A 14380-nucleotide genomic window follows, 5' to 3' on the forward strand; every position below is an offset into this window, starting at 1 on the left:
GACAGCTGTAGTTTGGGCCAAAGGTCGATCGTTAAAGTAAAAAATATCGTGGTAGGAAAAGAGAACGCGGTAGAGTTCACGAGCGTGCTCGGAGGGCAAGTCGGGGGCAATCATTTTCCGTAAGTCAGCGATGGTACAATTTGTCGACTGCGATGGTAGAGGAGTATCGGATGCAGTGTCGTCTACTGCAATGGATGCTACTGAGTGATCCTCGAATGAACAAAGCTGGGCCAAAGACATCCCACGTGGCAGCACTTGTGTCGTCAAGCCAAAGTTGACCACTGGCAGGCAGACGCAACTCGCCGTAATAGATAAAACTGCATGGGGTACTGTGATCCCGTGTGTAAAGAGGACGTCTTGCATAGGAGCCGCGATGTAGTGACCGTCGGGGACTGGTGGGGATGACACTAGGTCAACGTAGGTCAGTGCCGAAGGTGGCAAGCGAACGAAGTCGGCGGAACTGAGGCGACTGGGGTGTGGTTCAGCAGGATCCAGAACAGGCAGGTCAAGGCGGAGAGTACTGGCGGAACAATCGATGAGAGCAGAACCTGCGGAGAGGAAGTCTAAGCCGAGGATGATGTCGTGGGGACAGTGGGCGATGACTGTGAATAGCGCGATTGTTGAGCGATCGGCGAAGGAGACGCGGGCGGTACACATACCAATTACGGGGGCTGTTCCGCAGTGGCGTAGCTAGGTCTTCTGGCACCCGGGGCCCATAGGTCTTCTGTCACCCCTTCCCCCCCCCCGGGCGTAGCCGGCTGGAAGAGGGGTGTCTTCAGACGTATACGACAAACCCTCCCCCCCCCCCCACTGGCCCCTTGCACCCGGGGCCCACGGCCCCCCGGCCCCCCCTGTTGCTACGCCACTGCTGTTCCGCCATCGGCGACACGGACAACAGGCGTCGTGGCGGGCGTGATAATTTTCTTGAGCCGGTTACGAAGGTCAGCGCTCATTACGGACAAATGCGCCCTAGTGTCTATGAGAGCAGACACAGAAACACCGTCGACTTGCACGTCAAGAAGGTTCAGATGAGTGGGCAAAGTCAGTAGAGGATTTGGCGGCGTAGGGAGCAATGCAGCGTCACCTCGAGGCGCTGCATCGTCTAGTTTTCCGGCTGGGAGCGGCGTCCGAAGGGAGTCGGCGAATAGGAGCGACGGGGCTGGGGAGAGCGAGATTGTCGTCGTCGGGGCGAAGGCGAACGAGAATAGGGGCGGTTCGTTGCAGGAGAATCAGTGGCGGCGTTATCGGAGCGTGTGGCATAGGGACGAGAAGGGCCTCCTGAGGGGCGAGAGTAGGCAGTATAAGTAGACCGGATCGGGGAATTCCAGCGACTACGACAGTGCCGAGAAATGTGCCCGATTCGATGGCAGTGGAAACAAATAGGCTTGTCGTCAGCAGTGCGCCATGCAGATGGGTTGCGGAAACGGGGTGGGTAAGAAGATGCGGGACGGGGCGAAATCGAAGAAGGCGGGCGGGTATCAGGGCGATGGGCCGAGCAGATGGTGTGAAGACCCATGTTTTCAAACTCCTGGCGGACAACTGCCTGGATCAGTGAGACCGTGACTGCAGATGTGTTGGTGGGACTGGAGTCGAAGGCAGCCGGATAGGCGGCCTCGATCTCACGCCGGACGATCCTGGTAACATCGGCAGTGTTGTTGGGACTAGGAACGTCGGCACAGGAAGATGTCGCTGGGGTGTTGGGCAGACGGGCAAACTGCTGGTCAATACGTCGGCTTTTGGCGAGTTTCAGGCGGCGGCACTCTTTTATAACAGCATCCACCATGGCTACGTTGGTGCAAACGAGCAAGTTGAAGGCGTCATCGGCAATGCCTGTGAGGATGTGGGAAACCTTGTCTGACTCAGTCATGTGGGTGTCAACTTTGCGGCACAGAGCCAAGACGTCCTGAATGTACGTGACATAGGGCTCTGTTGACGTCTGCACACGGCCGGAAAGCGCCTTCTGCGCGGCAAGTTGTTGACCGTAGGGGTTGCCGAACAAGTCTCGAAGCTGTCTTAAGTGAATCCCAACTGGTGAGCTCATCTTCGTGCGTGCGATACCAAACTCGAGGTGTGCCACCGAGGTAAAAGACTACGTTGGCGAGCGTAATAGTAGGGTCCCACCGGTTATTGCGGCTGACGTGTTCATACAGGCTGATCCAGTCATCGACGTCTTCCCCATCTTGGCCCGAGAATACGCCAGGATCACGGGGAGCGGGGAGAGTGATGTAGGTCGTCGAAGTGGCAGCAGGTGTCGGAGCCGGCGGAGTCGGGTTGTCGTCGCCGGGAGCCATGAAGGAAGGCTCGACGTACCGTCCACTGCGAAGCTCCGTGACGAGGTACAGGGAACGTCCACCTCCACCAGATATGTTACGTAGGAAGACGCAGACGAAAAGCTATGTACAAATATATTTACAAGGAAAATACGCTGCTTGGCCAAGAGGCAACAGCCCGCGCTATAGCTTCTAATCGTCGTCGTCGTCTTCACACTGCTGGCCTTTCGTGATCGCACATATTGTGCCGTAGCAATATTACAACGCGGCTCCATTTGTTTACAAAGGGCATATTAACTCGGAAAAACACGAGAGAAGGAAAACGGTCATGCACAGGAAGATCGCGAAAACTTCCTGAGGCGAGTCTGCAGGTGCATGTTTATATCCATTTGTAAACATCTCCGCTTATAAACGTTCAGCCTTCTTGAGCCTGATTTTTCTGGTCCACATTCCTTCCTCGTTTCTTTGTAAATAAACATTGCATAAATGTACCTGGATTTTATATTTCCTTTCTATATGCTGCGTCGTGTTAACAGTGCGAACGATGTCATGCATATAAATCATGAGCTTAACACTCGAAAAAGCGATTATCTAATGTTAAGTGGCGCGGAAAAAATTTTGCTTTGTAGCGCGCATTCCCGCTGCAGGCCAGCGATTACGAAAAAAAAAGGCAATGTTAAAATTCTGTCTAATCTGACTGCTGCATTAGCGAAACCACATTGCACATTTTAATAGCAGGAAATAAAAGAGGATCGTCCGTTGCTTCGCGCCCTGTATATGCCTTAATAGCCAGGCGCGTTCATCCGCGCTTCCGGTACAAGACATCGCCTACGCTCCGTAGATCAGCCACAGCGGCGGTAATTCTTTTCTCTGTACACTAATAAGACGCACCAGCAGAACAAGTATCGCGCATTGCACATCGTGAGTGTTGCATTTCTTTCGGGAACTGCAACAATGCGTGGTACCCGTTCTACTCCGACAAGGCAGCGAGTTTCAGGTGACGCTGCGAACCCCGCCACCTGTCGGCGGCGACACGAAGTGCATCAAGCGCCGCCACCATGTGAGCGCACTACCTCCTTCTAGAACACTGTAGTGTCTCCTCTTGTTGAATTTCTTTCTCTATGACCCAGATGTCGTTTCCCGCGCCGCCACCAGGCGCCGCTACTATACCTCAAACTCCAGCGCAAGACGCCCATAATTATAAGTTGGTTCTTCATTCTATGTTGCGGGACGGTGTGGGTGTGGTCCATGTTGGCCGTATAGGTGGCAGCATAGAGTTTCTCACTACAGTGAGAAACTCTATGGGTGGCAGTTATGCAACCGCGGGATGATCCTGTTGAAGTTTCCGGCGGGATGCGGTTTTCAGCGGTCACGCCTGTTGCAGGAGTGTCACTCGACGAGGTTACGAGCTCGAAGCTGTGGTCAGATTCCTCGTTGGCGTTCCGTAATTCTCTTCGCACGGGCGCGGTATATACTGTCAGTTGCAGGGCGCCGATCTCATCGTTACTGCGTGAAATGAGCCGGTATTCTTTAGTAAGCGTTGTGCGACGCCCACTAATACGCCTCGAAGGTAAGTTCATAGCTGAAAAGTGCAGGGCAGTCATAGACGACGTACTGATTCCCATACATTCTGGAAGGCGACTATATATTCTAACGCGATAGGTCGCCGATCCACACTGCTCGTGTTGTGCAAGAACTGCTGGAAGAGCGCGCAGTCACTAGTGGCCGCCTCAATCCCCGGGCGCCAACATCATTTAAAATGTCTGGGGCTCGTTGAAAGTATCGCTGGCGCACCATCTCCTCTATCAGTCACCCGAGGATAGGCTTCGATCCACCATCGTCAGCGACTGAGACGTGCTGCGAATGAACACATCCCTGATCAATTAAGTCATTCTACACTTCACTGCCCTCCAGGATGAGCGCTGTCATCGCTGCCGCTGGGGACATGACGAGATACTATTAGCCCCGAGAATTAGGAGTGGCGCCCTCTCGCGAGTGACGTCACGGCCAGGACGCCGCTCGCTCCGGCTCGCTCGGCTGCCGCGCGCGCTCGTTCCATTCGTGTATGCTTGGGGTATGGGTGGCTCGAGCCGTACGTATTGAAGAATACGTCGGCTTCTTTCAGCTGCCATACCTTAACCACAGTTTCCTCTTCAAAGGCGTGTGAGTCGAGAAACTTTGCAGCTTGGATATCGCAAGCTAAGTAGCGTTAAAGGGGTCTACTAGGTTTTGCAATGCATATATGCGCCGTGTCTATCGGTAAATTTTGACTAAAGAAAGAATATCTGCAAATTCAACGCGCGAAGTTGTGTATGATGCTTCGCTAAGCACTTAACATTCCTTTAGTATTTAGCTATGAGAGGCATTGCATTTTACGTGGAAGAAAAATTTGGTTATTGGCGTCAACATGTTATCTGAATTTAGAAAGACACTGCCCAGCGAAGCTGTCATCACGATTCCTATTACTCTGGTGTGTTGTTCTGTCCAAATATGGCCATTCATTGTTGCGTAAAAAAAATAGTTAGGCGCGCATTTCTTATGAAAACGTTTGCTGCTACTTTCATCCCCCTCTGAAACAGGCCTCCAAAAAGCGAATTGCTCATGGCTGCTAACACGACGGCGCGTCATGTAGAGTATTTACATAGTTAATTCACAAACACCATAGTAGCAATCACCTGAGAGAAAAGTTTCGTTGTTGAGATCGAGAGCCACTCAATTGAAAGTGATGAAATGTTTCATAGTGGCCCTCAGTAGCCTTTATCGACAATATGGCACACCCCTGATCACGTAACGGTAGCAACCGACTATCCGTATGGCGAGGCACGCTATGTTCGCGAAACCCACCAGTTCACTACAACTTCGAATTAAAACCATAAAGCATTTTTTACAGCGCCAACTGGAATGGCTAAGGTATTCTCGAGCTACTACACCGCAGCTTAGATTGCCTACAAAAGGAAAATTCAAGCACCTTCTGTCTCACGATGTCTCGATCCAGCGTTATTTAATTATACAAACGGATAACAATTCGCTTCGTCGGTACATAAATTAAGGCTAAATTAAGTTTGCTCCAATCCAGCCGCAAACATTCATAAAGAAAGCACCACAAGCCTTGCATATACTTTCACTTAATTTCTGACCCTCCACCGGGGGAATTTCGATATCTTGAATATGTCCCATACTACTAGTCATTGACGCTTCGACGTCTTTCTGGCTGCAGCTATGCGGTCCAGCAGGCATGCTTCACTAAAAAAATTGGGCCGAGCAGCCTGTGTCAGTTCGCCAAACAGATTCGTCATGTATATTCCTCAATCAACAAGCACCAGTAAATTTCTCAAGTGAGTTTGATTTCATTTGATTTATTAATTTCCATTTACACACACACATGTGCAGAGGAGTGGTAAATGGAGGTGGATGAGGGAAAAAAGCCGCACAGACGCGGCTTGAGGTAACCTCACCCCCTTAGGTACAATATGGCTGCATGGGGTAACACATCAAACGCCATATAAATTACATTTATATAGTGGCCATAAAACATTGCAGTTATACAATATATGAAAGAACAGTAAAATATTTCCACAATAACAATGCAAAACACACTGCGGCATTGAAATAAATAAGTGATATACACTAGGTAACATAGACAAAAGAAAGGAACATAACATATATTATTAATCATTAACAGACGCTCTCTAAAGAGGTGAGTTGAATGTGTAGCACGGAAAAGGGAATATATATTGGTACATTCCTAATTGTACTCTGTAAATAGCTGTAAGCCTTCATTAACTTTACTTCAAGTTTCCGCCGCTTAAAAAAAAAATAAACACGTGAAGAACCGCCTAATGTTGACAAGCAGGTAAAGAAGCAAGTGAGGCGTGTAGAATCTAAGCTCCAGTATTAGTTAAGTCCCCGTGCTACTGCCGAGCGTTTCTGTAAGGAAATGCAAAAATTCGATATTATACCATGAACTACTCGTCGTGAGCAAACCTGTTTTAGCGGAATAAAATCAACGTGACTGCTGTAGAAGTCATATATAGCCAACTTTGTGACATACTTGTTGCAGCGCGGCAGGTATGGTATCATAACTGGATTCCTATAGGCTATGCTTTTGCGATTGTCTATGCGCGTATGAAAAACCCGCAATGGGCTGGTCTGCGTCGCTTCGGCTGGCACTGTAGCGTTGCCTTCGAGAGCTGCATTGTTGTCTAAGAAATTAGCTCTTTGAATAAATGTTCGCAAAGGAAGACGTCGTAAAAATATATTTGAGACGACCACCATAAGTATACAAGCAGAGAGAACGAGGGCGAACAAACGAAAACACCGCAGAAAGCGCCCGGACAACGCCCGAACTGTAGCAGACGACAGGCGCGAGTCCGTGCCCTGACGTCACGCGAGCGGCGCTCGCAGCGCCGCTCGTGTGACGTCGATTTAGGCACCACTGGCCTCCTTGAAGCCCTTGGGTTCGGCAGTGACTACAGTGACGGGGCCCGGTACTTTAACATCCACACTACGGTGACGGGGCCCGTCGCTTTAACAACAACACTACACCGACGGGGCCGTCACTATAAAGATGTCGGTATTGGGGGCGAGGACCATAGAGTTTCCTACAAAATTCTTGTAGCAAACTCTATGGCGAGGACGATTTACGGAGTCGCCATCTGTTGGAAGCGCCTCACATGCGTCGGCGTTAAATAAAGGCTAAATAAACATACTACGCGGCAGCCCTCCTGAACAATGTTGCAAGTACTCTCGACATGGCAGTATTTTACCTTTAAAATAATCATGTTGGACAAACAGAAAGCACAGAATTGTTTACAAACGCTATCTCTTTGCCTACTAAGCTGGGACACTGCAAGCGGTCGCCGCAATCGATTCCACCGAACCGGTTTGCGTGAAACGTAAGCAATCGCTGAGAAAACTATGTGAAATATGCTGTCTGTGTAACTAAATATAGCATAACAGAATGAAGCTGCAATGCAGCGATCGCACGGGTTCGCGGTGACCGACTTCGCGTCTGCATGCATGTCGATCGCTTTCGCTCCGAGCACGTTTTCGCACCGTACCGTGAGCTTTATGCCGCAGCATATGAACATTTGACAGTACGCAAGCAACCATTGTTGCATGGACACTATCGGAGCTGTTCAAAAATAATTTCGTTATAGCTAGGGTCTTCGACTCCTACAGCGACTTGAGATATGTTCCGTCGCGATGATTCAGTCTTAATTTTCTTTTTCTTTTCTTCTAAAGTCTTGGAAGCTTCAATATCATTATTTCTCAAATTTCATCGAACTGCATGTTTATCGGTCTTCTAAGCGAGCAATTACCCGCTGCTTCTTTTTCTTAATTCAGTAGAATATTCATTGTCTGGTGCTACACAAGCAGAAACATGTGCCGTGCCTTTTTTAATGTGTTTTTACCGTTCCCCTTCCATTAGAGTGAACTTTCTTTCTTTATTATAATCATCATAGGTGTTACAGTGCATACGCAAAAGATTGCACATTCATGGACAAGTACCCATTGCGGTCGTTCGATCCGTATGTGTGCAATCAATGCATTCCATTACTGCACGGAAGTTGCTGACATCGTGAAATTCACGTGGTGTTGTGGACAGTACTGGAATAAAATACCACGGTCCGTGAAGTGCTTGGCATCCCCATAGGCGCCAGCACCGAGAAGCTCATGCAGCTGGGGGTCCACAACACCTTCGATGAGCTTGGGTCACAGAAGTTAGTCCAGGTTGTCAGGCTCGCTTCCTCGAGCTCCTGCGGGGAGGCGGATCCTGGAGGCAAAGGCGGTGCGTGCTCGACGCGTGGTCGCGGGAGGCCGTCACGGTCTCGCCGTTCCCGCGCAACGTGCACGCGCAACGCAATGTAGGCACACGCCGGGCCCGAGCGGCCGCACTCCTCGGATCCGTCGCCGACGATCTACGATCGGTCGCGTTCGTCGACGTCGCCGGTTCGTCCGACCGGTTTGCGGCGGCCGTGGTGGATCACAGCTAGGGCAACCTAACGCCGCGTCCGTGAGGGGCAGGTGTCCGGATTGCGGAGATCCATTCTGCACTTTAGAACACATGCTCTGGCGGTGTCCCTCGTTACGGGACCACGGTCATCTCACCACGGAAGAAGAGTGGGAGGAGGCGGTCAGGCACGGCCTGCCCGTCCCAACGTCGGAACGGCTCGCGGCGGCCCCCTACCTCTTAAGGGGGTTTCGGAGTCGCTCCTTAGGACCTTAATAAAGTTCACTGCCTGCCGTGAAGTGCTCGAAGTTGTTTGCATAGAATGTTTGAAAGAAGTGCGGCCATTGACGTCGCTACAGTGTTGACGTAAAGTGCCGGTCCTGTCTGTGGTTAAGGAGACGGGCCCCGTCACTGGGCTTCTTCGATTTTCCACTTCTGGCTACCCGCGGGCTGCCAGAGCCAGCCACTGCAGGGCTGAGGCATAGCCTCCTTTATTTTAGAGGAGGAGGCTATGGAGGAGGAGGCTTTATTTAGAAAATAGAGGAGGCTATGGCTGAGGTTAAAGCGCCGGGCCCCGTCACTGTAGTGAATATGTTAAAGTGCCGGGCCCCGTCACTGCAGTGCATACGTTAAAGTACCGGGCCCCGTCACTGTAGTACAGATGTTAAAGTGCCGGGCCCCGTCACTGTAGTCACTACCCCTTGGGTTCAGCGGGAGCAGTGGTAAAGCAAACAGGTCCGCAATAGACATCAGTAAGAGGCGATTGGAGGATTGGTGGAAGAAAAGTAGGGAAACGACAAAGGACGGAGACGTACAAAAGCACAGTTCGCAATAGGGTATCAGAAAATTTGGACGTGGTAGTTCATAGTGAGTTTTTTTTTTTTTCTCATGGGTTAACCTAGGTAGGATATTAGGCAGCATAGTAGCAAGAGCTTGGTGGCGCAAGCCACCGCCCCGTTCCAAAGGGGACGCTCATAGCATCCATCCATCCATCCGTGTTCGTTCTCGGGGCTAATAACTGAAGTTCCGAGCGAGACGTGTCCGATTCCCCGCCTGTGGTACAGGGTCTGTCTGGTGTAGTGAATGATTGTAGAGAAAAATCACTTCCAGCTCATTGTCTTAACCTAAAACATTCGGATCTTTTATCGTATCCGTTTGTTTCATCGTGTTCGACCCCCATATAGTTATCATTGTTGAGTGCTTTGTTTTGCATCGAGTCAAACCAAGATGGCACGTTGCGCGCACATCTTGGTGCGTCTTGTCGCTGCTTTTTACGGTAGCAAACACAGTGAAGAAATATACGTGCACGCGCTCAGGACCCCGGTCTTTCGAAAGAACAAACGAAACATGCTGTCAAAAGAAGATTGTGGAACTCCATTATCGCCAATGAAGGCTCAGAGTTTGGCGACGCACAACGTTTAGTAAAGGCTATCAGCTCAGTTCCCGCAGTACCGATGAAATCGGTGCACTGCCCCTAGGTGACAGTAGCACCATGTAGCACGCTTCCCGACAATGCGGCCAGCGCGCGCCGCCGCAACAGACGACGCAGATCACGACTCCGCCCCTCGAGCGTCTGCGCTTCCTCGAGCTGCTGCCACCACTGCTGCCACCGCACGACTCCATTGCTTGCCGCATCGCGATGCAATACGTTCCGAGTTTTCCCCTAAGTGTGAAACAGCCTTTACACGCTTCTATTTGCCTTTAAGAAGATCGGTACGCTTGGCGATTATTTTTATGGCTGCAATACGGCGAGAGGGCAGCGTCTGTTTAACCATGTAAGTGACGCTGAGCAGGTAATTGCATATAGAAACGACATCGTATGTGCCGCCGGAAAAATCGTCATCACCCCTTCCCTTTCCCGAGAGGACTGGGAGGCGGACCTACTCGACTACCAGGAACTATCGGCCCAACAAGCCCTAGTTCGCCAGACCTGCGCAGCGGTCAAGACCTGGGCCCCGAAATGAGAGACTCCGCCTAGTATTGCAAGGGGCGCGACCTACTACAGGTCTCTCCCCGAGTACCTCTCTTTACATCACCAATAATAAATAAATCACCAATAAATGCTTATCACCACCACGGTAGTGCCTAGGCAAAGTCATATATTTAAAGGGACACTAAAGTGAAAAATGATTTCTTCTGCATTTAAAGGAACGAAATATTAAACATGGCAAGTTTCGGGAACCATTATTCAGCCAACGCGGCCCAAATGTGAAAAGATACTTTGGAATCCCTGACGTCACGCTGACGTACCAACGCTGGGGTTTCAGCGCGAAATTCGAATTCTGATACTTGGACCTTCATTTTCTTCTCTAATAATCAAACTATTTTTTTTTAATTGACTGCCTTTCTCAAAAGATGCTTCATTAGTCTAAACTGATTTATTGTTTCGCTTTAGTGTCCCTTTAGCAAGAGCCCCCAGATTTTCTCTCACGCCCGCTCTTACGTGCGCCTGCGCACAAACGGCTGGCGATCCCTCAAATGAACGTCTCGGCCACGACCTACTGAACTACAGACCTGCACAGATCTCCCTCCTCCAGCACGCCTGGTCTAGTTCGCCCCTTTTGCCGCTAGGGAAAGAACGTACGAGCAGAGTGGCGCTAGTCATAACCTGTTCGCTGTCGTCTGCTTCTGCGATCTGTTCAGCGCTTGTCTTGCCATTTCGGCAGGCACAAAGCGCTTGTTTTGGCGGTAAATGAATAAATTCACAAATATACAAAAGAAGACATATTTGCGAATGCTTTGCGTTTGAATAGTGAAACTAGAAGAGGATGAGCGGTGCAAGAAATGTAAACAATTAACGAGCATAGGTGGCCGCTGCAATGCTAGATCAACGGCATAAATTTCCCTTTCCTAGCCTCCTTAAGAGACTGGAAAAATTGTTTAAAAAGATTCATAGGATAATCTAACTTTCTTTAGTTGATTACAGACAGCCTAATGTCGTAGATGACATTAGGAGTTACTACTGTGTGCCGTAGTGAAAGGAAGATGATCTGGTAAAAGTATAGTAAAAGTATTCACTAGTAAGTCCTCCACCCGATATGTGCAATAGCCTGATCGATTCTGTTTCAAGGGAAGGTGAGCATATCTTGTTTTTAATATCGTTGGATGTCTAGCTTACTAGAAAGCTTGCAAAAAATTAAGCGATCGTGCTGCAGTGCAGGCCTTAAAAATCGTGTCGAACTCTTTTCAAACTGTAAAGCTAGCTTTTCCGCGTAGCACGCGGCAGCCTAACGGTGGCGCTGAAGATACGTACTCAGTGCAGCTGTGTGCGTAATTCACTTTTTGAACTCGTGACGCATTCACGGACAACTTTTAAGAGTTAAAATGAGTGGTAATCGTTCTGTCGTCGAACGTTACGGTGGCTTCTAGTTTCTAAAGAGTGCAGACGCGAATTTTACAACGTGTACAATGAAACTGTTGGGTACGTTGCGAACTCTATACACAATGCGATTAATAATAATCTCCTTGAAAAAGGCAGTGGGAGCGGCTATTTGACGCTATTTTAGAGAGCAGCGGACTACACGCTCCGACATTTTTTAGGTTCGGGGAGTCAACTTTTGGAGCCAAGTGACCGATCAAAGCCTTGTGACATCTCTGTCACTGTGTTAGCAAAAATCGTCAACTAGAGAAGCAGTTCGTCGCAACACAACAGCTGCCGTACTACTTACAACGCCGCACAACCGCCCACCGCGTAGCAGACGAACAGGTTATAAAAGCGCCACCTACGGCAGTCGGTTGAACGAAAGTGGGCGCAAGCTGCTCCCATAGAAGCCGGATATCTGTGCAGGTCTGGAGTTCCAGTAGGTCGTGGCTCGTGGTCGTGGTCTCGGCTCTCACCACCGCCATTAGGGAACTCTTTTACGTTCGCGGCATCACACACTATGCGGCGCGCTCCGGCTAGAAAGAGAGAGAGAGAGAGAGAAAAAAAATCAACACTGACGTAAACAATAAATTAAAAAAAATTATTTTTTATTATAAAGAAAGGAACACTATAAACTACCCCTCATCTGCACCCCAACCGGGCGCGCTGCACTACTGCACCATAGAGGAAGGAAAAAGAACTTTGCTTCCTCCATGTGCTGCACCCCCAACCATTGCCCCAACTGGCCCGACGCCTTGAAACTTCGGCGTACGAACACAACAAACACTCTGAAAAATGTTGGTTCGCTGCTGCTTCTACTGAGCCAATGCCTCCTTTACTAGATGCCAGCCGCGTTGTCCGTAAACTCGGTTCCTGGCCCCCTCCCTTTACTCTCCTCCGCGAAAAGGCAACGAGCGCCGCTTGTGGCGGACGTCTGCGTCACGTGCTGCGGCCTCGGAGATTACCATGGCGTCTGTTGCCATCTCGGAGGTCCGCATCCGCCGGAAGTTGAAAAGGCAACGAGCGCCGCCTCACAAAATTTATGCTGAACTAACTTTAACTAAGCGTGGCCTTCGCGATAGGCTCCGGCGGCGCGCCGTTGCTACGAATCGCGGAGGCCACGAACTAAGGGAACCGCCGCCGCAATGGGAAAGCGAGCAACGCGGCTGGCATCTAGTAAAGGAGGCATTGACTGAGCGATAAGGCGATAAGGGTTGGCGGTGCGCTTGTCAACCCTGCAACAAGTGATGGCCGCGTTGCTTCGGTGCAAGCGGCCGACGTCGCGGTATTTATTAATTGGCAAGTGACACATGAGGCAGCTAAGGGTACACTGGCGCTTCTGGGAGGATGCTTCGCTGCTGGCACCTTTGTGGCTTGATATTATGGCTCGCCGTGTGCGATGCGGCGCACGGTGAGTGTCCGAACGTTTCCAGCGAGCGTTAGGCCTAGTGGCTCTCTTTTACGGCTCGCCTACATGCAGCGTCGTCGCGATCGCGCGCATTTTATTGATCGGACTGTCGTGCCGGCACGTTTGAATTTGTCCCATTAGCGCGCTTTTTTTGACGCTGTCGTGTTTCCGTCGACGCGGCCAATTATGGACCGTCAAGTGGCTGTTAGCCTGCATGACAACGCGATTTCAAGTGCCCATCACATGTGAATAACACCTATATTTCGTAAGGCGTTGCTATTAGATAAACAGTAAGAAATGCCATTGCGGGCGATGCTCCGTGGCCTGGACTTGTTCCTATTCACATCAACGTAAATGGTACATGATTGAAAAAAAGATTCTGAAGTGTGGCTTGGTAGGTCAAGCGCCTCCCAAGCAAAGTCGCACCACATGTGCTTAATCTTTATCGTGTGCCGGCCGCTCATCTTTCTCACCGATTGTCGAACCGGGCCCGTCTTCCCGTACCGATGTGTTGTCATGGAAGGATGGTGACGCCAACCACGCTTTAAGAAGTTTGACAGAACTGGTTTTGTACACCATTCTGCTAAAAACTTCTGTCCAAGCTGAGTGATGGGTTTTTACTGCGCTTTCGATTGATGTGCGCGCGAATAATAACTGTAAAAAAGAAGTGCAGTGACATCTGCTGCGTCTTTCACGAATGCCCTCAGCAATGCGTAACACAGTTTGGGCCGCTATTTGTAACGATGCTAATGCGTTTTCGCGTTTCGTCAGTAGTCGGTGAGTGCGACGCTCCGCTTGTTATCGACGGGATCAGCCGGCAATGAGCGATGGATAATAATAGAGCGGAAGACATCGCCTTTGTTTTTTTTTTGTCACAAACAGTCACAGCACTCCTGACCTATCACAGAGGGCGGATTTGTAATAAAAACAGATTGGAATAGTTACGTTATAGCTCATCGGCCATCAGGCGCACGCTGATTGGCTGGTTGAGCACTACGTCATGCGCAGTTATCGCCGAAAGTGATTGTGGAATACGCTCTTTGATAACATTGTGTAACGATGTTCCACTGTACTATATGTAACCTTTGTTTTGTTACCTCTTTATTTGATGCCATTTTTCTGTTCGATAGAAACTGTTGCACCCTTATTCATGCCCTTCAATGGGCATGTAAGGTATTATGAGTAAAAAAAGAAAATGTAGATAGTATTATGAGTAAAAAAGAAATTTGATAGTCTGAGGGCACATTGGTTGTTGGATGTCGAAATAACCAACTTTTGACAACGGAAGTCCCATGGATATTTCACTTGGACCCATAGAGTTTCTCATTACATTATCTAGAGGGAAATCTGGCTCTGCTGCACTTTGGTATGCATGGGAATGCCGGTAT

General features: G+C 49.7%; 1 protein-coding gene across 1 annotated transcript in view; it reads left to right on the forward strand.

Moving 5' to 3' along the window:
- Nucleotides 1-12776: 12776 nt before the first annotated feature.
- Nucleotides 12777-14380, forward strand: part of arr (low-density lipoprotein receptor-related protein 6) — a 319317-nt gene continuing 317713 nt past the window's right edge. Inside the window, exon 1 of the mRNA XM_065450135.1 lies at nucleotides 12777-12995. Within this exon, the coding sequence (XP_065306207.1) occupies nucleotides 12932-12995 (64 nt within the window). The 5' untranslated portion in view covers nucleotides 12777-12931. The remainder of the gene's footprint in view (nucleotides 12996-14380) is intronic.

This window comes from Dermacentor albipictus, chromosome 3, assembly GCF_038994185.2.
Source record: "Dermacentor albipictus isolate Rhodes 1998 colony chromosome 3, USDA_Dalb.pri_finalv2, whole genome shotgun sequence".
Classification (NCBI taxonomy): Eukaryota; Metazoa; Arthropoda; class Arachnida; order Ixodida; family Ixodidae; genus Dermacentor; species Dermacentor albipictus.